Source organism: Asterias rubens, chromosome 7 (genome assembly GCF_902459465.1).
Source record: "Asterias rubens chromosome 7, eAstRub1.3, whole genome shotgun sequence".
In the NCBI taxonomy this organism is placed as follows: domain Eukaryota; kingdom Metazoa; phylum Echinodermata; class Asteroidea; order Forcipulatida; family Asteriidae; genus Asterias; species Asterias rubens.
In genome coordinates this window covers 12,652,751-12,676,826 of record NC_047068.1, presented here as the reverse complement: position 1 = coordinate 12,676,826, position 24,076 = coordinate 12,652,751, and the positions used below count along the sequence as shown (strand labels likewise).

General features: G+C 40.3%; 2 protein-coding genes across 3 annotated transcripts in view; both read left to right on the top strand.

Annotated features, from left to right (window-relative positions):
- Positions 1–532: 532 nt before the first annotated feature.
- Positions 533–10,791, top strand: LOC117292685 (NACHT, LRR and PYD domains-containing protein 3-like). The gene is made up of 4 exons (XM_033774822.1): positions 533–613; positions 4,453–4,740; positions 5,343–8,184; positions 9,360–10,791. Exons 2-4 carry the CDS (start codon positions 4,464–4,466, stop codon positions 9,445–9,447), a joined length of 3,207 nt encoding a protein of 1,068 aa, XP_033630713.1. The 5' UTR covers positions 533–613; positions 4,453–4,463; the 3' UTR covers positions 9,448–10,791.
- Positions 10,792–16,052: 5,261 nt separating this feature from the next.
- Positions 16,053–24,076, top strand: part of LOC117293116 (dynein beta chain, ciliary) — a 60,882-nt gene continuing 52,858 nt past the window's right edge. For both annotated transcript variants that reach the window (XM_033775335.1, XM_033775334.1), the window contains exons 1-9: positions 16,053–16,597; positions 17,963–18,156; positions 18,753–18,942; positions 20,405–20,504; positions 20,650–20,861; positions 21,212–21,445; positions 22,068–22,235; positions 22,504–22,620; positions 23,370–23,638. In XM_033775335.1, coding sequence (XP_033631226.1) covers positions 16,250–16,597; positions 17,963–18,156; positions 18,753–18,942; positions 20,405–20,504; positions 20,650–20,861; positions 21,212–21,445; positions 22,068–22,235; positions 22,504–22,620; positions 23,370–23,638 — 1,832 coding nt within the window. In that variant the 5' untranslated portion in view covers positions 16,053–16,249. The remainder of the gene's footprint in view (positions 16,598–17,962; positions 18,157–18,752; positions 18,943–20,404; positions 20,505–20,649; positions 20,862–21,211; positions 21,446–22,067; positions 22,236–22,503; positions 22,621–23,369; positions 23,639–24,076) is intronic.

Genomic DNA, 24,076 nt, shown 5'->3' with positions numbered 1-24,076 from the left:
AAGAGAAAAACCCTTTGACAAGTGCGTCGCTACCTATTCACTCTGTAAACAATTTCCAATGAACACATGTGATAAGAGGTCAAAAAAGGTAACTGCAGACACGGAAGCTGACGTACTCGTGGTGTCCGATTACGCTCGCAATGATTGTTTGTACATGAGTTTTGCAAAATGTCATCAATCAGCATGCGAACAAGTCTATTAGGAGAACCAGAATAATTTTGTATCAAAGAGTTGATTTTTAGGACTCCCTCATCACAAACTGTTTACTATGTGGTTCTGTATCGTGATTCTTCTTGTCGGTAATTGACGGTACATGTCGGTAATTATAGAGGGACCGTGGCGGATGTGTGACCTCGTGGTGTTACATGACGTTTGTAGGAAGCGGTCGGGAGTCCGTCAAAAATGAGTGGCCATGAAAGATGGAAACGGTCCTTCCATGCCTTGCTGATACAAATCCTACCTCCATGCTGACATCATGACACAAGTAAACATTACTACGGCCCAGACTGGACTAGCAACATGTGCATGTGCGTGGTGTATGGGTACGTTCAGATTGAGCTTTTGGCTGTGTAGCAATCAACGGATATGAACAACAATCTCAAACGTCAATAAAGTGAGTAGACCATGATGTCCTCTGTTAACATTTCCCTCAACATGGTTTCATATCAACTTCAAAGGTGCACTTTGATCATGCTTTGAATGAGGGTTCTGGTGAAATAATTTATTTTTAAATGTTTTTGAAAATATGGCAATTAATTTTGTGAAAATATTATGGGTTTGCCGCTTTGATGATTTGATGATTTAAAAAAAAAAATGGGCCATGCATGATCGGTCTAACACAGCTCATATTATAATTAGCAACTTGTGTTTAATTGCATTGATATTGAAAACCAGATTATAAGAGCCTCTGCACGGTGTTCATGGCCACATGGTTAGACTACAAGATTTGCAATCACAAGGTCGTGGGTTCGAATCCTTTAGCTAACTACTGATTCACGAGGACTATAATAAACATTGTCGTCTAGCTACTAAATCACTATTTCTTGATTTGTGCAGCTTATACTCATAGTCATATGCGTTAAATGCAATGGACACTATATTGGTAATTACTCAAAATAATTATTTTAGCTTAAAACATTTTGGGGTAATGAGTAATGGGGAGAGGTTGATAGTATGAAATTTTGCCAGAAACGGCTCCCTCTAAAGTGTTGTAGTTTTTCAAGAAAGAAGTAATTTTCCACGAATTTGATTTTGAGACCTCAGATTTAGAAATTGAGGTCTCGAATTCAAGCATCTGAAAGCACACAACTACGTGTGACAAGGGTGTTTTTCTTTCATTCATATCTCGCAATTTCGATGACCAATTGAGCTCAAATTTTCACAGGTTTGTTATTTTGAATATGCATGTTGAGATACACAAAGTGAGAAAACTAGTCTTTGACAGTTACCAATAGTATATAGCCACTGCCTTTAAACCAATGTTTGTATGAGAGAGGTTGGCTGTTGCCAGCTTGGTGTTTCTATCCCCCGGCGCGGTGGGAGTTTGCTCAGTTCCCTTGATAGGAAGATCATCTAACAAATATTATGCCGGATCTGAAGGGCATCGCACATCGCTAGTCGTAGTATGCTCGCAGACGTATGCAATATCGTGATTTGTTTTTGTGTGAAATCAGCTGTGTTTTGTTGCACATTGTGTTATCTTTCAATTTTAGCAAGACAATCATTTCCAAGTTAATAATAATAATAATAGTAATAATAATAAGTTGAGCTATTCATTTAAGTTCATGTAAAGAATATACAGTTTTAGTGTAGATTCGTAACAAATCTACAATGAAGTGTAGATTTGTAATCTTAATCTACAGTTGAGTGTATAGATTCGTAAAAATAGTCACACTTTCATCAATAGAGTGACGTCACAATAATGAATAAATCGCAACGTGCGCAGACATTGTGCAATGTTGTTAAAGGAACACGTTGCCTTGGATCGGACGAGTTAGTCTTTGAAAAGCGTTTGAAACCGTTTGTTATTAAATGCATATGGTTAGAAAGATGTTTTAAAAGTTTGACTCAATAAAATGGCCGACCGTGTAAAAGGAAAACCGTGCAATTTCGAGGCATGTTTGTGTGGATCATTATATTCTACTTTTAAATTATCAATCTGACATTGCATTTCATAACAAAAGGTTTCAAATGCTTATCTAAGACAGCGATTTGCGATGTTCCTTCAGCGGGTCACCATAGAAAAGCTATTTTGTCAGTACTAGAGTTTGGAATTCTTCTTTATTTCCTTTCAGTTTCACAGGATATTTTGACCGCATGCATACATGTATACCCGTATTTTGATGCGCAGGATCTCAGCGTACGTCCGTAAACATAAAGGCTGCACAACACTTGTTATTGTACAGGTTCCACCATATCAACAAGATTATATAGTTTTCACGGATATTTGAAAAGTGGAAAAACCCACCGTTGTTCGGTGAATGACTCATTTGTTTCTGTTGATGTTCATGATAGATGCAGTCTTCCTGCAGCACACTAATCCCCATTGTTATTTATCTACAGGGATATGCGGCGTTTTTTCATGCGTGACCTCGGTTTGAATACTAAAATAGTAGGGCCACTGATTTTCCGTTTCAGAAAAGTGCAAATTCCGTTTGGCAAAAACATGAATTCCGTTTCAGGCACAAAAAATTCCGTTTCATGTTTTGTTATATTAGATAAAAGGTTGTTTAATACCCAGGGACATACTTATAAAAATCAATTTGAGATAAGTTGCACTGTTGACTTCGTAAAATGTTCATTTGAACTGACAAATTTCAAAAAAATACTTTTTTTTATAATTGTGGATTATTTTGTATACTGCTGTTCTAAAAAGGTTGCACTGTGACTGCAGTATCAATGCACATGATGTGATAGACTTGATTCCAAGTCTAAAACTGCAGTTGATTCTCTGCATCAGCCACATTGTAGTCTAATGTCAGGAGTGTATCCACAAGAGGGCGCTGTTTCAGCATGATCAAAGACTTGGGAGCAAGTCTATGGACGTGACCATTCTCCATCCACAAACAAAATGTCAGCCATTTTGTTTTCGCTTTGGCGACAGAATGTTGACAGTTTACGGTTTTATTTTAGACCTTTCCGAGATGAAAAAACATTGTATGTGTTCTTATAGATCATAGGTAAGCTAGTTTGTGTATTATTGTTGGTAAAAGAGAGGGAGAAAATGCAATTTGGGTGAACAAAAAATGTTTAAAACGTGCCGCGAATAATGCCCTTCGCTTAACCATGTTAACAACGTGTGTACATCATGTATGTAAACATTGAGGATGGTGTGAAGTAGAACAGAATGATCCACGGTTACGATCTCGTACTTTTTAATGGTCTGATTTCTGATGCCTTTTTAGTTTAACAAAAAGAATCTTAATAAAGAATGCAATTTCAATAGTTTTGGCGTCAAGAAAAAAAAAAAAAAAAAAAAAATCAAATTTTCTGAAATCCCGTTTTCCGTTTCAAAGGGCGGATTCCGCGAATTCCGTCCGTTTTCCGCGATCGCGGAAAATCAGTGGCCCTAAAATAGTCAAAAGGGCTTCTGGAATTCGGTCATTTTCAGCTTTTGCTGAAAAGTCTCAACCAAAGTAATGTACCAGTAAACTGAAACAAAGAGCATATCTGTCGTTATGTATAAAAACAATCGGTGCAACTCAAATTTTAAAAAGAGAAATTGGCTTCAAAAACAGAGAAAACAAGTCACAAAAACACGGAAAATGTTCATGTTATGAATGTCGGCAACAGTACCCAATTAGTATGTATGGATAGATTATTTCATATCGTTTCTAGTCCAGTCAGGATACAGCGATTTCCACCGTTAATCCAAATCTCACATTTCGAAAAAGTCAACTATTAGACAGAATGGTTTTCTTGCACGGGTGATTAGGCCTACTTCTAACATCGATGACATTAAATTATATGGTTTGCGGTAACACCATATGTAGGCCTATATCTATCTTCTTGCCAGGTAGAGTTTGTTCTGTAGAGAACTGTCTTGCCATATACACATGGTGTTATCGCAAACCAAATATACATTGATACCTCATCGATGACATAATCACTTTTATTCCAATTGCAGGTGTCTGATTGTTACCGAGACCAATTCTTCAGAGAAATAATTATTATCCAATATGGGGAAATTTGATCACTGGGTTGGATGTAACGGACCACATTATTGCAATGACGTCACCTCGCTGCCATCTTGGAGGTAAACGCGCGTCGCTCGTGATGGGCCAGTAAGCAACAGTCCGGCCAAAGACCCCCCAACTCGAATAACGTCGAGTTCATAATGTCTTATTCCAACGTGTCTTGGTTGGACGTGCCTGGTTTTTTTTTAAGTTAAAACGAATGGAAACAAATACGAACTCCCTTCAAGTTTCATGTCTTACTTTTCTGTATTAAAAGGTGACCGCATCATGATGGCAACAGGCACTGGACAGACGGCAGGAATTTGGGAGCTGGCCGGTGAGCTCGGGTCGAGTTGGAAAGCAATCGCAAGGAGTCTTGGTTTTACTGAGCCGCAAATTGAGAACCTACTCGAGGATGTACCAAATGGCTCCCATGAGAGGTGTTACAAGATGCTCCTGCAGTGGCAGAAGAAAACACACCAATACGAAAGGAAGGAACAGCTACGGCAGGCACTCGAGACGGCAGGCCGTCTGGATTTGATTCGATTGGGGGCGAGAGCAGAAGGTTTGTCCAGCTCCTTATTTTATGTCAACTTCAGTTTTATGTTGCAGTGTGATTATTTACATGACTTATCTCCATGTCATAAAAACACACACACATTTATTTATTGATGATATGATTTAACACAAATTAATCGTACACATTACACTTCCCTCGTAGTTCATTGTTTACATTCCTGAAGGTAAGATGATATTTTCCAGCACGAGTTTCCGATTGTACGATTATTTTTAAAATGATAACAATGCCACTGTGCAAAGAAAATGATCAAACTTTGACAGGGGGAAATTGCAACTATAGTATTGTGAAGCTTTTGTAAATACCAGGCTCTTGTTTTCATCTACCGGTAATCTTTAGATGGATTGCACATGACGTCATTGACCACCATCTTTGATGTAAAACAATGGGAAACTGCATGCGTGTGTACGCGCTACGCACGACTCTCGGCCAATGAACGTTCCCGTGTGCACGTTTCATCAAAGATGGCGGCCATTGCAAGACGTCTATTGCCGTTAAACGAAAACAAGTTGTGGCGGGATGTTTTTGTAGATGTCTCTGTGAATTTTCAGTACACCTTTCTGAACCGTAAATTTCTTTTTTTGTTCAAGGCTGGAGTGAAGAACTTAACAGAGACGAGTTTGTCAAGAAGTTGAAGATATTTGTAAGGAATAAGATGAGCAAACTCCCTTTGATTCCATGGGTTCCAAAAGGATGTGTCTACGTAGATCAGGTCTTCACCAACGTTGTGCTCCTCATCGAGTTTCCCGCTGCCTACCAGCCGATCATAAGTCCCTTGGAGTCATACAATTCCATCTTTGACTTGTTGATAGACGAAAACCTGGGTCTTATCAACCTGTCCCCAACGCGAGTTCTTCTCCTTGGCCGTACGGGCAGCGGGAAAACAACCCTTTTGACCAAGTATGCTTTTGATTGGTGCATGGGGAAGCAAGGCTCACTACTAGCCGATACGCCAGTCGTCATTGTGCTTCCAATGCGGAAACTTGATCAGCACAGTAACTTAGGACAAGCTGTTATAGACCACATACTACCGTCTGAAACACGATTCACTGCTAGTGCCATTGAGAGATTCTGCGAAGACAACCCCGATGATGTGGTGATCCTCCTGGATGGCTACGATGAATTCAGAGGGAAGGGACTCAAGCATGAGAATTGTGGCAATATTGTGAAAATGCTGAGGAATGAATGTTTCAGTTCTTGCCGTGTGGTGGTAACCAGCCGGCCCGGACGAGCTGGGGATTTCCAGAATGAGTACGAAAACTATCGCCACATAGAGATCACTGGTTTCTCACCCAAGGACATTGACGAATACGTTTATAAGACATTCCGAGGACCACAAAAGCCTCTTGGAGATAAGCTCTTGATGTACCTTGAAGAAAATCATCTGAAAAATGAGCTGGCCTCCCTACCACTTATGCTCACTGCATTCTGTCAACTGACAAAATGGACAGATGGAAAGGATTTTGGAGAATTGAACACCATCAGTAAGTTATACGACCGATTGGTAGAAAGTGTGTTCGCGCATTATAAGAGTAAACCAGGTCAACAGATGACATCGACAGTTGATGCCATCACTCTACAAGAATTGTTCCTTGAGCTCGGGAAGGTTGCCCTTGAGGGCTTTCTCGGCGGTCATGAGGAAGAGATAATCTTCTCAGAAAGTGACTTCTCAAGTTCCAATGGTCCACAGATCATCGAGCAAGGACTTCGTGTAGGTTTCCTCTACAGAGATGAGGTCTCAAGTTTTCTACCACATAGCTACCAGGAACTTACGGAATCGCTCACGCTTCCACCACACAGAAACATTTCATTCGTCTTGAAGAGCTTTCAAGAAAAATTTGCCGGAAAGCATCTGGCGTACCTATGTGACCGCGACGAGAGAAGTTGCCAATTGTTTGCTGACTACTTAAAGAAAGTTGACAACCATCAGCGAGTTCTGGACTTGGCCAACATTTTGGTTTTCGCCAGTGCAGCTAGCCAGAAGGCCGCCCGCTTCATTATGGTTCATGTCACGGATATATTTCAAGTCCAGCAAGGCGAAAACATCAAGCAGTATCTTGAAGGGAAGCTCCACTACAAAGAATGTCAGAAGGTCCAGCGTTTGATTGAATTTTGTCTTCAACTTAACTTTGAAGGTCGTAGTAACGGTGCATTTAACGATATTTTGAATTGTCTGTTTGGTGAAATCTGTCATATTCGTTTGGTGGAAATACCAAACTACATAGCTAAGACTCTTGGCTACTTGTTTTTGCATAGTTTCCAAAAGAAGACATCTGATGAAGTTACAGGAAGTGATGCCAGCTGGCCGGGTGAAGTGGAGACTGTCTTATCGGTCAGAAGTGTCGACTTAAGTTTCGTAAGGTTAGAGTCGAGCACAGAGTTCCGGGAGTTCCTGAATTGTTACCCCGGTGCAGAAGAGCTCATGAGCAGGTCTTTGTTTGACAGCATCGACTCACAGAGAAGAAACGTCATGAAACCCCAGGAAATCAGTCAGCTGCTCCAGTCTATCGGGGATGAAAGGCCAGGTTATTTCAGAGATCGGCCGGACTTGACTTATTTCTCAGTCCTTCCTATCTGTCAGGAAGTACGACGGCGTCAGGTTGATAACTTCAATTTGGGCTTCATTCTTCCTGCCTTGAAGGAATGTATACTGCAGGAGTTGGTGCTGAATGGTGTGAAGTCAGAAGACTGCCACTGGTCTGAACTGTTTAGAATGTTGAAGGAAGGTTTATTCCGTGAAATAACGAAGCTTACACTTTGCTTAAACGGTTTGACATCATGCCAAACCGCTAGCTTGGCATCTTCTCTGGAGTCAACACCAAAGTTGAAGTACTTGAAAGTGTCCGGGAACGAAGTTGGAGAAGACTTTGTTGAAATGCTTCCACCGTTAACTGATGTTGAAAACATCATCTTAGACAAGGCAGAGATGTCATCTGGTGCGATTGTAAAGATCTTCGAAAAAGTAAAGACGTACCCCTGCCTCACCAAATTGGATCTGCGTAGAAACAAACAGATGAATGAAACAGTCGTGGACTCAGTGTGTAAACTCCTTGACGAGAAACGCAACTGGACAGAGTTTAGGGTCTCTCTGTATGATGTCAGTGCAGCAAGCCTGGTTCTTCTCAAGAACAAGCTAGCTCTTTGTCGTGGACTTACTCACGTGTACCTCGTACATTCTCCAGTACCAGACACAGTGATAAGCTGCACAGCGTCTATCCTTTCTGACTTGCCTAACCTGGTGGACCTTCGTATGTCAGGAGTTATTCCATCAGCATCTGTATGTTCGTCGGAGACGGTTAAGCATTTCTCGCAAGAACTGCGTAAGGCACACAGACTTGAATTCTTGAGCATCCTCTACGTGAAGATGACCGCGCTAGACTTCATCAGCATGCTCAACGCCTGTAGAGATGTCAACTCATTGAAAGTTTTCAGGTAGGCATAATGATTGTATTTTTCTGGTGGCTCATACATTATAATTATTTACGATAGCTCTCATACGCCATTTTCTATATAGAGAGCTCGTCATTATATCGCCGTTATTGGGTTGTAAACAGGCGTCCTAATTGACGCTATCCGGCGGACGCAACATCACGGCAATATAACGTAATACTGCGGCGATATCTACGGCTATATAACGCCATGTTTTCTCACAGGCTGGTGTTGGCAAATAATGCTCATATTCGCTAATACCTTGAAAACTCATATTTGTATGACGTTAAATCGCGTAGATCTCAATATAAGTATCGCCGTAGTAATCGAGATATGACGCCGTATAGTATTGTCGGTTGTTTTCCTTTCTGCAACTTTTATAAGCAACTGCCGGTGTGTCCGCTTATGGAGCCATTAGTTCACGAAGTATGCGCAATACTGGATTGTGTATGTCTCCTAAATGTTGACTGCAGCTGCAGTACCGCTCTGGCACACTTTTCACGCGGCATCTGCTTGATTTTTGTTTCAGCCTCGAAGAACGTCCGTTGAGTTTGTCAAGAGTATAATATACAAGTATTGACTACTTCGAGTGCTATGGTTAAAACTATGACTCCCGAGGTGATCCCCGGGAACAGAACGCTACGGGGATCACCGAGGGAGTCATAGTTTTTAACCATTGCACGAGTAAAGGCAGTCAATATTTGTTTTATAACACCCCAAACATTTCTAAATACTGTACTATTATTATTAAGTTACAGACCTGAATGCTACAATCCACGGACGACGCGAATACAGATTGCAAATACTTTTACTGTGCTGCATGTAGTGTCGTGCAATCCGAACTGGTTACAGACTATTAATTTATCATCCTCGTACACGCAACGGACGTCTGGGTACTGCACGCCATGTGCTAGTCTTCGGACTAGCGCATGGCAAACCGACGCGCTATCACACGGCCGTCGTCTAGCAAAACTAAGACATGTCATGTGACGCGCTCTAAACCAATGATCAGGCAGAATACTTGCAAGGGGTGTTATAATACGGTCTACTACTACCCTTGTGCTTGGCCAACCTCAATCATATTAAACAATGGTTGGCATAAAGTATACCACTGTAGGGTCAGCCCTTTCTCCTGGTCACGATCATGAATAAATTCCCTATGTCGAATTTCTTTGCAGGTATTCCAGTTCCTGTTTACCCCAAGGTGACGACATTGACCGAGAATGTAGAAAGGCGAAGGAGAAATTTATGCAACTCTGGATGTAGACTTCATCTTGCTATTCCGGTTTATATCTTAAATAAGACTCCATGGTTCGAGCTTATTTTTATGAAACATAACTTTTGGGCTTATTGACCGCATTGGCCGCCATTCCTGAGGTTAGAAAATGAAACCCATTGCATCATGACACATTGAGTGCGGCTATGTGAGCAACCCTTGCCATGATTTTTATTTTCAAATCGGACATAAAGTTAATGCGCTCACTCCTGAAATACTACTGACGCCTGTGCGTTTTACGCCAAAAATGTCGTAGCCCATGATTATTGTTACGATACTTGTAAAATCTTACCTGTTTCAGGTAGGACTCTTCGACCCCACTTACAAGATAAATTAAACTATACACTTTACGCTGCCTTTAGTGTGCTGAACGGTAATTTTGATATTTTTCTTACCTTTCGAGAATTTCACTAAAATTCTAGCAAAAATTTTGCCTTAGCCACCTTCATTTTTGCTTTGAGAGAACATGCCGCGGATTTTCACCTGATTAACTTCATTTTACTATATGTATAAATAATTATTTTTGTTAAAGTATATTTGGAAACTGTTGGCCAAAATGCTGTATACAGTTGTATTAATCTGAAAACGCATCGCCTTTGCCTGTAGTTGCAAATTGTTTTTCACACTGAAATACTAGCCATTAATTTGAGGTTTTTCAGGTTTTTATGCAGAAGAACATTATACTTAATGCGTATGTAAATATAAGCGTTTGGATAACTCTATAAATTTAATGTCAATACAAACTTTGGCGTTGTAATATTTAAGTAGGCCTAATAGGCCTACACACATCAGCTTTGGATACTAACATAATGCATTTCAGATTTTCGGCAACATCTCAAAACCGCTATATCCACCTTTTGAAATAAAATTGTCACACGGTTAGTTTAAACATCATGCAGGCCATTAACTATTTTTTGCAGGTTAATTTTACGGTAAATTTCTACGACCATAGTAGGATTTTAAAAAACAACATTGGGTTTTATCAAACGTACTGACAATCCCTTTGGAATCTTAATTCATAAATACCTAAAGACAGTTTATCCATTCTAAATGGTCGGGAGGGCATCACGTGGGGGTGTTTGAACGGATGATATAACACCAGTAAAAAGTGTTGAAACATGGGCGTGACACGCAAGCTTGCACCCGTGCTTATATAAGACAGCTTCTTCATTCCTATTGGTCGAGAGCAACGGCTGGAACAGTTGCGCCACATCACGCGATACGCGCGACGCGCATAGCAATCTCCTTATCAGGAGTTAGTTGTTTACCCGAGGGCCTTACCATTTCATAGCTGGAGGGGTGTTGTGTTGAAAGAAATCATTGAACAATTATAATTTTTGCATTTATTTTTACTTTTTGAACAAAAAAGTGTTGATGTTTTTTTGACCGGGAGTCAAAGAATGAATGGGAATCAAAGTGTGTTGAATCGGTTTTCAACTAGTGGTTTAAACCCGCCGAGGCCTGGTTCTTGATAATTTACCTCGACTTCGTCTCGGTAAAGTTATCAAGAACTAGGCCTCGGCGGGTTTAAACCACTAGTTGAAAACCTCTTCACCACACATTGATTCCCTTATTAAAAGGGTGAGGACATAAACGGAGATTGCAGTATACTACTTTTACGGTAAGACAATAAACAGCCTAATAGGGTATTTTTACACTGACATGGTATTGACTTTCTGTGAGTTCTCTTGAGAAAAAAGAGGAACTTGTATCCATCTTTAAATGTTTATATAAAGTGCCTTATATAAGGAGAATGGACGAGAAAGTGTAGATTCGCGGGAATGTACGAGCCGAAGGCGGGTTTATTGTACATACCTAAGATTCTATTATTTTATTAATCATGAGTGATGTCACATGAAAAGTTTAAACAAAATTAATCAAATGCCGTTTTGAATATTGTACTATAAACATAATACATTTTTGCAAAATTTATTTTCATTGTAAGCTAAATCTGAAGATAGTTTATTTTACAACAAATACTGGCTGAGACATTGTCGAAACTTGTGTGTGTCAAAACTGTATAATCATAATCTATATATCGTCTGTAAACGACGATTAATAGTGGCAGCCTTGTCTAAGGTTCTTTATAACGAACACCGCTCTGAATTCACCAGGTGTACAGCATGGGGTCGAAGCACGGGTTTTCAACCTCGTACAACGAAGCCGAAAAGCTTCGTTGTACCAGATTTAAAGTGCCGCGCCAGTGCGTATGCAGTTCGTCTTTCATAGAGCTGCTCAGCACAAAAATTTGCTCACCATGAAATTTCCTCCTTGATAAAAACAGGATTACCAACCAAATTTGTTGCATATTGCTTGTTACTGGTATTCAGCGGTTTTGCTTATCCTGAAAATCACGTGGAAATTTGGTTGGTAGCCTAGGCGTGTTTTAATGAAGGCAAACATGATGTCATGCCAAATAAATGTTGTGCTTAGCAGCTCTATGAAATTGGTCCCTGTGATTTCAGAGCGGGGTGCTATGGAAAACCTGAAATCTAGTGTACAATTTTGAAACTTTGAATGGCATTATTTAAAATACTTATCATGACGTAGTAGCCAATTGTCACAAAATCTAGCGTAAAAACGATGGTGTTCGTGTATGACCGCAGCCATACAATGTCTGTGGATTTGATTTTTACACAAACATCTTTTTGTTTGCATCGGGTTCTTGAACCAAACGAATCGGATGCATTCTACATTGTCAACGAGCATTAGTATTGAAAATAAAAATAAGGCCTACTTCTTATTGGCGGGTATATAGAATATGAACTTCTGCTGCAGCCTCAGTTATTTCGGACTTTAATTTGGTGTGTTTAAGTCGTTTTTGTTGTTAAATTGTTGTCATTTTGTGGTTTGTTGTTGCTGGTAGTTAAGCTGGTAGTTGCTGTTGTCGTCGTTGTTGTCGTTGTTGTTGATGATGATGATTATGATTATGATGACGATTTTGCTGCGCTGCTCATGCAGCTGTTGTTGATATGGGCCCACAGCACTTTAACAATTAAAGAGTTGAATCCACCAACACTTGCGAGAGTTCGGTGAGTGACAACACTTTGAAAGTGTTGAGTCCAGCATTGTGTCACAACTTATATATAAAATAACAAACCTGTGAAAATTTAGGCTCAATCGGTCATCAGAGTCGGGAGAAAATAACGGGAAAACCCTCCGCACGGTTTACCGTGTCATGACATGATTGGTTTAAAATGAATCCGTAATTCTCGATAAAGCATTTCATGAAATAATATTTCAAGAGAAGTCTTTCACCATTATACCTTATGTAAACCCTGTAAGTTATTTGCAAATCTGTGAACTTTTATTTGTTTTTCTGTTCCGAAAGCATTTTTAAGTAAATAGTCAACAATTTAAGTTCCAGTTTAACGTTTAAAAAGCTGTTCCAACAATTCCAGGGAACTTTTTTGAGAAATGTTGACTCTTAAAGCCATTAGGCCTATACACTTTCGGAACAGAAAATAAAATAAAAGTTCACAAATTAACAAATAACTTACAGGGTTTACAGAAGGTAATGGTAAAAGACTTCTCTTGAAATATTATTCCATGAAATGCTTTACTTTTTGAGAAAACATTAAAACAATTATAAATTCTCGACAACGAGAATTACGGATTATAGTAAACACATGTCATGACACGGCGAAACGTGCGGAAACAAAGGTGGGTTTTCCCGTTATTTTCTCCCGACTCCGATGACCGATTGAGCCTAAATTTTCACAGGTTTGTTATTTTATATATAAGTTGTGCAAAAAATAGTTAATGGCCTGACGTTTCGACCCTAGCAGAGTCTTTCTCGAAGGCTAAATGACAACACAACAAACATGAACAGGTAACTAAGTGAAACATAAGCAGTGAAGTGGAAATACATGAATGGGGTTAGAAAGCATACATAAAAAAGCAGGGGGTAAACAATGAATAGGGGGACAAAAAAGGGGGGGGGGTGAAGGGAAGGGGCTGGCTTGACCACAAGCAAGAATATGGAAACACAAAGGACAACATCGAGGGTGGTGAGGTTGGGTAAAAAGTAATTTATATTAGTGAATGAGGCTCAGGCTAAAAGGCTATGGGGAAAAAAGGAGACGGCAAAACAAAAGGTTTATTAGTCGTTTCCTTCTTGGATGTTCAGACCATGGGGTTGAATGGTCTGGAGGCGTCTAATCCAGAGTTTCTCCCTACTCAAACGCACAGTCTCTCTGTGGTTGCCTAGTGCCTCTATGCCCTGTAAGATCATGTCAGAAATGGAGTGATTAGGAAGATTGAAGTGATGACCTACAGGTGTATCTAGCTTTTGGGTCTTGACTGTAGATCTGTGGCCGTATAAACGCCTCTTGAGTGTAGTTCTTGTTTCACCTATATATTGAACACCACAGACTCTGCAAGATATGAGATAAATGAGATTAGTGGTGGTGCAGGTGACATGACCCCTTGTCTTATGGGTGGTACCGCCGGTGTTACTGGTGAAGGAGTCCGATTCCCTGATGTGTTGTCTACAGACGATGCATTTGGAGATGTTGGAACACCTAAAAGTTCCCTGTGGTAGAGGGGGATTAACATCATCATTAATGGGAGGGACTTCTGCTCGGACAATGAGATCCCTGAGACTTGGTGGGCGTCTGTAGGCAACTATGGGTTCTTCCTGCACAGCACGTTGAAGTCGATCTGATGTGTGAAGAATATGATGGTTAGAACTGGTTATTTTACGAATGGGAGGAAGTGAGGGGTGGAAAGTGACAACAAAAGGAACTTTCCCCGTAGGACTCTGTTGTTTCTTTGGTCCTTTGGAAAGTACTGACTCCCTAGAACGAGCCTTGACTTTCTGGATAGCTCGATGGACTGCTAGAGAGCTATGACCCCTGGAAACAAGGTGTTTCTTAAGTTCCTGTGAGTGGTGGATAAAATCAGAATCATTAGAACAGATTCGACGGAGTCTGAGAGCCTGACTGTAGGCTATGCTGGTTTGCAGTGTCGGGGGTGACAGCTAGTGGAATGTAGGTATTGGTGTTTATCTGTGGGTTTAACGAAGAGATCTGTGGTTAAGCCTACAACCGTCTTGAGAACCTTGACATCCAGAAAGTGTGTATCCTTGGTTGAGTATTCGCTCGTGAATTTGATGGTCCTGTGGAAGGAATTTATGTGATTAATAAAAGCTTTGAGGCTTGCTTCATCGCTTGTCCAGATGAAAAAGATGTCATCGATATAGCGCCACCAGACCCAGGGACGGCAAGGGGCTGATGCCAACATGCGCTGTTCAAGATGGCTCATGAAAAGGCACGCCATTGATGGTGCCATACGTGTGCCCATTGCAGTACCCTGTACCTGTAGGAAATTCTTACCCATATAAGTTGTGATACACGAAGTGTGGGCCTTTGGACAATACTGTTTACCGAAAGTGTCCAATGGCTTTAACGCTTTGCGTTGGATCAACAATTGTAAATGCTAGATTTAACAAGTCTCCTGACGATGACTAGAGCAAGCTAGTCGAAACGTTGAGACCAATTCAGAACTGACTCCGCGGCAGTACAGTTAATTACGATCCTATAAGCTAAAGTAGTAGTCCAGTCTAATTTCTATACCATCCGCGCTGGTAAGAGTTTAAAAAGCAGGACAGTTCTTTTCAGAACTGAGAAGTCTCCCGAACCTCTGATTATCTACTCCACGGCAGTAGAATAAAGCAAGACAGTTCCCTAAGAACAACTCTACCTGGCAAGTAGATACACACATGGTGACCGCAAACCAAATACATAGATTTAACAAACAAAATGCTGGATCCACACTTTCACAGTGTTGTATCACCGAACTATTCCAAGTGTTGGGTTCGACTTTTTAGTTTTCAGAGTGAGAGAAATCTGCAAAGGGCCGGAGAGTGTTTTGAAAGCGCATGATATATAAACAATGTATTATTATCACAGAAGACAATCTTAGCCTACGAACTGACCCTGTGCCATGTATAGTAGCCACAGGTTTGTGATCGTAAAAGACGCCTTGATCTTCATCGCCCTTTCTATAGTGCCAACGCCCAAGGTTGGGAAAAACACGAATGTACAAAAAAGATAGCCACAGTTTTCTTAGGACACATTTACACATTTTGTTACAATGTGTTAAAAATTCGAGACATTTTGAACATCTTGAATGATTTGCTAGCATACTGGACGGCCACCGTGCCAAGCGCCGTGTGTTTGTCAATAGAAAGGTCCGTTGCAAGTTGCCAACCCCCTTATTTTAAATTGAGGGCCATACGTACCTCCACAGAACATTTTGTGTTAAAATAATAATACAAAATATATGGTAAACGAATTGACAAATGCGAACAACGACCCAAAAAAGGAAGTCAACTGCCAACAATAGACGTGTTTATAAACTGACAAGACAGTTATATTTTGATGCGGCACTCTACTCGTGAATAATTGATTAATTGAATTAGACTGGTTTGACTAATCGGAAAACTGCGCTATACAGAGGCACGGACGAGACCGAAATGTATACTCGGCAAAAAAGTAAACAAAAGTTGACGTCCCTAGCAACCGCATAGGGAGCGATCAATTTACACGGTACCGCCATTTTGAATCGATACGTTTTGTGTAGGAGCGCTCGCGGGAGGGCAACGAATCTACAGGAGAGTTTAAAACTCACGAATTTCGTCTGGAAATTTGAAAATTTCCCATGGTAAATGCTGACGAACGAAAGCAGAAAATGTGTAGACACTACTGATTGCAGCAAGAAGTTGTGACAACCGTCTTATTCGGAAGAAATATCGTTTCGGACTAAAATTGTACTCTTTCAAAATCCAAGATGGGAGACGTTGCCGATGCAAGATTCGAATTTATCTCAGATTACATTCTGAAAAGTTACAAACTGAAGCCGGACAAGTGGGCAAAATGTATTGGTGTAGAGGACAACAGGATTCTAATATTGGAATTCCTTGAAAAAGCAGACATTCCACAGCTAGTTTTCACTGTAAATGCAGCCGGTTTGATCACACCGTCCTCTGAATTTCCACAGTCGCTGAAGAACAACAAGGCAATATATTTTATTAAGAAAAGTAGGGAGGCCCTCGGTAAAGACAGCTTCAAGCAGAATGTTGTGTATGGAGATCTGTCATATTCACCATTGGAGCAGCTTTCTGCTCTTGTGGATGAGGTTTGTATTTTATTTGTCTTAAATTCAAAGTGAAATCAATTTAGTTTACACCATTTGTTTGGTTGACATGTTGGAATTGGACTGGGCCTAATTTATTTCTGATTGGATGGGACAGTGGGGGAATGTGGGACCAGAAAGGTTTTCCAAGTTTCCGTATCCTGCCATTCTCACTTTTTCATTTGTGATGAAATGAAAGAGTATTTAAATAAATAGTTGTAACTTGTAGTGATCTACCCTAAACCAACTGCAAAGCGTGAGCTAACTACTAAGCGCGAGCGTGCGCGCGGTTGGTTTGGAATTAAGAATATTGTGATTTAGAAGATAATTAATAACAAGGTTTGGAATAAAGAAAAGGAATGTAAAAGGAAGAGTTTAGTTTGAGCTAGACTGGAGAACAGGAGGGTTCGAGAAGAGAACTCTTAATAAAATCATTTATCGTGACATCAACTTACTTTCGAGTTCAACTTGTCATTTGTTTGTTCGGATAACTTTCCGTATGGCGCCACCACTTTTTCACTCATTTTTACAAAAAGGGATATATCAATCAGGTAAATTAGATACTATATTATTTTATTTCGAATGAAAAAGTGGTGGCGCCATACGGAAACTTTTCCGTTTGTTCTGTGGCGAACTTTAATTATTCAACGTCAACTTCAAGTTCAAGCCCTCCCGATTAACTTACTACTACTACTCCGCATGTACGTGAGGAAGAAGGACCCAAACCCAACCAAGAATATTACAATAGTAACACCCAACCAAGAATATTACATTAACTTAACAAATTATTTGTTCCTTTTTTTGTAAAAGTTAGTGAAAAAGCGTTGGCTATGGATGGCAGGATACAGAAACTTTTTAAAAAGTTTAAAACTGAAAGTGAAAAGAATTGTAAAACAAGTTTAACTTCAAAACAATTGCAAAATTTTTACTTGGAGATATTCTCTGATGTTGCCGTCGTTCCACACATTTAAAATATTTAATAACTTAAACCCCCATGAAATTTACATTTCCATTTGCATTTCCCTTCCAATTCCTTCTTCAATGTTCTTCTTGTCCTCTTCAACAGGTTCTTGTACCCCTCTTGTCACATCCATGAAAAAAAATTAAAACCAATTTAGAAAAAAATTTACGACCTCGCCACCAACTTTTTTTGTTCAAGTGGTTTTGGAGTTAATTAACGGCGGATAAATTGGTGGTGACGTGCGGAAAATTATCCGTGATTTAACCTCCACAAAATTGCAATATTAGATAAATGTTTCTGATGCTGCCGCCTTTCCAAATATTTAATTTCTTTATCCTACATTTGCGTTTCCATTTCCCATCTGTTGCTAACTCCTTCTTCAATGTACTTCTTGTCCTCTTCAACAGGTTCTCGTACCACTTTTGTCAAATCCAAGAAACCATGAGCAGTGGCCGTACGTTGTCTCTCAAGATGTCTTGAGACACGTTCACAATCTGAAGAGCAGTGTGTACGTAGTCGCTGGTCAGGTTAAGGGGAAAACTCTCCTCCCTCTTCCAGTCGGCTCAGAAAAAGTGGAGTATGCTGCAGAAGCAGAAGAAAAGTGAGCTCTTTGTCCTTACAGTCTTACATTTTTGCGTTGATTGGGCTTGTAAATTGGGCCTAATACGAGCAAAACGCCTCTCTTAATATTCATGCATGACGTCATAATTCTTTCCCAAAATGAGGCTAAAGGCGCATGTCGGCCACCACTTGCTGTGGCTGCGCCTAGTATGGCCTTTGGGTTAGAATTATGACATACTCATGCATAAATATTAAGAGAGGCATACAGACTTTGCAAGTCACGCGCATATATGAACTTTGAAACCTGTTAAACTTTTTTTTTTGCAACAGACCAGTGATTGTCAACAGGGCTCAATATTTCCTTTGGACCACAGCTCACGACAGGACATGTCCGGCAGTCTTTTTTTTTGTTTTTAATTTAATAGTAACACTTCACTGTGTGATAGATCTTGTAAAACATTTTCAGCTATGTACGAACTCAGTGGTCTTGTGGATTTCTCCCTTAAATTTGAGTCCTGCTAGCAGAATAAATTAGTAGTTTTTACCAATGTATTTAGCATGTAAGCTACATAAAGATGGTAGTGTTTTTTTTTCAAAAATGTACAAACCCTCCCCTTTTGAATCTTTTCTCTTCAGAGATGACTCGTATGACAGGAGTCTCGTCCACTCCATCGAATCAGTCATCATTGATTGGACACATCAGATCCGAGATGTGCTCAAAAGGGACTCTGCTCAGCCCCTACTGGAAGGTCTGAACCCAGGTCCCCACGTAGAGATCCAATTCTGGAAGGCTAAATGTGAAAACTTGGAGTGCATCTTCCAACAGGTACACTAAAAGCCGAGTCACACTGCAGCGATAACAAGAAGATAACGATCACGATGCAAAGAGAACGCATTGTATTGGTTGAATTGCTCCACATGGATTACGCACACGCTCATTCAACCAATGGAATGCGTTCTCTTTGCGTCGTTATCGTTTTGTTATCGCTGCAGTGGGACCGGGCCTTGAGAGGCATTACCCTCAGATATAAACACATGAAAGGAAGAACTGGACAGGAAGTTCACTCGCAGTCTTCTTTGGATGAATATTAAAGTATCTATCAGGTCTTTAGCCTGGTGCTTTTCCTCTGGTAAGAGGCACTTCTGTAAGGAAAGGCTCACTTTGTTTAGGAAATTTACATAGGGCAACACAGCAGAAGCATAGGGCACCAGAGCAGTTGATGTGGATATTTTTGAGAACTAATTATGCAGCCCTTTATATGAAAGACCAATACCAAGATTTGGGTGATGGGGGACATTGTATCAATCTTGGTCTGATATTTTTGTAATGAAAATCTTAGGTGCAAATGCTGTTCAACGTGAATGGTTGACAACCTTGTGTCCTCGTTGATTTTCATTTAATATTGTGATTTGTTTGCGTTAATTGTCCAAACAAAATGTGTTGATGAATGGAGGTAGAAATAGTATTTTAGCATTTCATTTTTCAATTCAATTTTAAGACCCCCCCCCCCTTCTCATTGAATTAACTCGATGAGGCTGATTTTGGTGTGTCTATTTACAATAAACCAAGTCTAGACATTGAAAATTGTGGGATAAAAAAACAAACAATTCCATGGTAATTGCGTCCTTAACTAGTTGACACTGGATGTCGTGTTAGCACACAGATTCGTGGCGGGAGATGTCACTTCTTTTATTCTCCTTTTTTCCACAACGAAAACGATTAAAGTAACAAGCTAGGCCCTTTGTATAACAGCATTTTACTTAAATTTCGCCTTAAGACCTTAACCCGTTGCGCAAATATACATATCTGCATTTTAAGCTATTTTTTTTTTATTTGCTATGCAAAATTTATGGACTGCTATGCACAATTTTGAGTTTGCTATACAAAAAAGAACATTGCATAGCAGTTTTGCTATGCAAAAAATTTGGATGAAATCGTTCTCTGGTTGTGTATATAATAAAGCATGTTCTTCTAATTTTGTTGGCAATATTAAACAATTTTTTTATGAAATCTAAAACTAGAAAACAATGGCATACCTTTGATTCAAATGTTATCTTTTTGATCTTTGTTTTCCGCATTTTTTTCCTTTGAAGTATAAGGGAGGGCGTGTCGTGTAGAGTAGTGAGTGGTTGTTTTTCAGTTGAAATTTGTTTTTTCTTTGAGGTCTGTGCGGTCTCTTTTGAAACTTTCATTATTTTGATAATAATAATAATAATAACAACCGCTTTTGATATTCTGACTATTTATTTTTAATGCTAAATGATGTTACCTTGTTTTAATTTGGCAGCTTCGCGACCCAAAGGTGCGCAAAATGAAACAGCTCCTGGAGAGGACAGAAAGTAGCTACCTGCCATCTTTTAAGAATATTGAGAGGGACGTAGAAGCTGGTACGTAGAATAAAAGAGAGCAATAACATCACATAAAACTTTTCTGCTGTTTCATTGGAAAAGATGGTGCAAGTCTTATACATTTTCGAAATATAAAATTGTTTGCATTGTTTCTTTGAACACTTTTCCTTTCTTCAAACCATAGCACTTGAGGAGGCCCAAGACATCACCACCTACCTGAAGCCCCTGGCTAGTCACATCGAGGGCTTTGAAGAAGTGGATTTCAATGAGCTACTCCCTAAGCTTGGCCCTCTGATGCATGTAGTCTGCCTGATCTGGAGCAACTCCCAGTATTACAACACAGCACCAAGGATCATCGTGCTCCTACAGGAGATCTGTAATTCACTCATTGATCAGGTGAAAATGCAGGGCTTTAAATTTCATTGATATTGGTGGAAAATGTTATTACATAGATATAGGTGTTAAATTTGCATTGAGGATAGGGATTTTTTTTTCACAGAACTCGGGAAAGTACCGAGTATACATTGCTAACACACACCGGTGTGTATGGGTAAATAAACAAATTTATTACAGATGTTATTTTTGCATAGGGTTTTTTAGAATATTACTTGCTCTTACCATTACATCGATGTGTATTAGGCACTGTATTTCGAAATGTTAATAAACTGCCTCTCCTTCAAAATTTTAACAAACTGCCTCTCTCCTTTGAATTTTCTTTACAAACTGCCTCTCTCCTTTAAATTCAGTGCCGCAATTTCCTGTCGCCCGATGAGATCTTCAAGATGGAGTGTGAAGAATCTCTGGAGAAAGTCAAAGGTGCCCTCATGGTGCTTCATGGGTTTAAGAACCTCTATTCCGAGCACCGTGACAAACTGAAGGACTACTTCAAGGATGGCAGAGAGCCCATCCTGTGGGAGTTTGCCTCCTCCATGGTGTTTGCCCGTATGGACAAGTTTATGGAGAGACTGGAAATACTGGAGGTAAGTCTGGACTGATAAAGTAAATCAAGTCTCACGTTGTTGGAAAAATGTAAGAGTTTACTTCCCAGTTTACTACCATTTCAAACAAAATACCTTTATGTCCCTCACTCACACAATCGTTGCGTCAGTAAACTTACGTTTGTGAACCTTGACACGTTGTCTGAGATCGTATTACCGAGCTTGTTCAATAGACCGATCCATTAAGCTCCGCCCCATTGCGTATTGACCAATCACAATGCAACGAAGGTCCGACAAATAAGGTCCGACATGCATGCGCGTATGCTTGGCGCGCGCGGCAGAGTTGTGCAGAAAGGCATTGGAGAGGCTCACATGTTCTTGCTCACATGTGCGTCGTGGGCGGAGCCTAATGGATCGGTCTATTGTTTGCATAAGTGCAGAGTGTTACTCAGTCCTTCTTCAGTGAAGTTTGTTGTGCTTTCCCAGAAGGATTGGCTTTCTGTTGAGATCTTCGCCATGAATGTTTGATATAAAATTTGGTTTTACATGTGATGCACTATGACTTCACAGATGGCAACATGTGTAGTGTAATATAAAAACGGTACCTCAAAAACCAATACAAGTCATAAAAGTTATCATATTTTTTTTGTTTTTTTTGTTCTAGAAACTTTTTGAGACCACCGTTGAGTTCAGCAAGTTGGAGAAGACAGAGATGGGAGGCATGAAGGGAAGAATGCTGAGCGTTCAGGTAGAGAAAATCCATGAGGAGTTCCTGGAGTACGTCAAGGTCTTCTCGGAGAGAAGCTACGATGGATTGGACCCACAGTGCCAGGTAAGACGCCTCGGCAAAAAAAACCATTGTAATTCAAAGTACCTAATCTAAAATTAGATACGGCTGAAAGGAATATGACTATGTGGCTTGGGAAAGGGTTAAGGTCATTTCAGTGTCACGACTAGTTTTGGTTCAAACCGCTTCTGTTGTTTATTATCTTACTACTGAGGTTAATTTCCATCACTGATAGATTCACAAGTAAAGGGCGCTATCAACCAGGAACTGCTATTCCCCCTGCTATTAAATGTTTTTGGGTTTTTTATGACAGGAGTTCCTTGATGATTACAATGTCTTTGAGAAGCAAGTTTATGACTTGGATCGACGTCTTGGATCTCTGCTCTGCCAGGGATTTGATGACTGCTCTGGCCTGGAATCTATCTTTAAGGTAAGTTGGTTGGCCCAGCACATCTCCTCTGAGTATAAGGGCGTCTTCATCCACAGCTTTAGCTAGATCAGCGTGTCTGCCAGTGTTGAAGAACAGGCAGACGCACGCGATCTAGCCGTAGCTGTAGCCTTAGTTGGACACGGCTTACTTCGGACAATGCCTTACTTCTCTCCCATGTCAAATAAGCTTATGTCAAACTCATCTTGTTGACTTGGAAAGCACTTCTTGATCAAGCCCCAGTGTATTGACCCAATTCACCTGACGTCATCATCAGAATAATCTTGGATGCGCCATTTAGTGGCCAATGTCACTGTGCGTTATTCAGTGAAGAGTGCATTTTAGGCGACGCAGCGTTTACACGTTAACCTATTGCCCACCAAAATGGTGAGCGTGGCACAGTCGCCGCGTGTGATGTGCGTGCAAGGGATCAATATAAGAAATAGTGTGTTCATACCATCCTCGGCACAATCTGAGATCATCAAAGAAACTACTGTTGAAGATTCCTAGATCTCATTCTTCATCAGGTGAAACAAGCAGAGAAGTAAGAAGCAAGGGTGCTGGACCCTTTGGATGATTACTTCTATTTTTGACTGCGGACCCCTCTTTACTTTGTTATCTCAATCAGAGAATCTGACTTGTTTTGTCAATTCAGGAAGTGTTAAACAAACAGTTGTTATATCCGATCTAATGCGCTGTGTTTATGATGTAGTGGTGCCCATATTAATGTAAGTATGTGTGTACTTCCACAGATGCTGGACTGCTATGGGCCGATGCTTGACCGTCCAGTTATTAAGGATGACTTTGAGCCCAAGTACCCCGTCCTCCTGTCCATGTTCAACTTCGACCTGGACAGGGCCAAGGAAATCTACGACATACAGATGGGCCAAATCGGCCAGAAGGACGGTCGGGCCCCGCTCAACAAAAACATGCCAGAGGCGGCCGGGGCACTCAAATGGTCCATGGAGCTCCGCTCGAGACTAAGCAGCCCTATGGCAAGTTTTAAGCACATTGAACACCCGTAAGTAATTTGATTCACCCCGAAAACCCACTTTTGAATATTTGAGTAATTATCATATGGAGATTTGTTTTTTATCAAGTCAACTTTCACATATAATTCAAGTCATTGTAGTCAGCTTAACAGTAAAAGAAAACAAGTATTTTTCACTAAGACCTGGGCCCAATTTCATAGAGCTGCAAAACGGCTGATTTTGTACTTAATGTGCAATTTTCATTTCACAGCGCTTCTAGCAGTATGCATAGGAAAAGCCATGCTATTTTTCAGCACTATCTGTTTGCAAATGATAGTGGACTCGCAAGCTGTCCATCCAATCCTTGTGAAATACACTTTTGCTTAAGCATTTTCCAGCTAGACTAAGCAGAAATTTTACCTACCGTCGAGCAGCTCTCTGAAATTGGCCCATGATAGTGAAACCGCTTTATTTGGTTTCAAAGACTT

Excerpts from the sequence above, each read along its gene's own strand:
- LOC117292685 (XM_033774822.1), top strand. The coding sequence starts at position 4,464 with ATGATGGCAACAGGCACTGGACAGACGGCAGGAATTTGGGAGCTGGCC. Across the intron at positions 4,741-5,342 it reads ATTGGGGGCGAGAGCAGAAG|GCTGGAGTGAAGAACTTAAC; the intron begins GTTTGTCCAGCT and ends TTTTTGTTCAAG. Across the intron at positions 8,185-9,359 it reads AACTCATTGAAAGTTTTCAG|GTATTCCAGTTCCTGTTTAC; the intron begins GTAGGCATAATG and ends ATTTCTTTGCAG.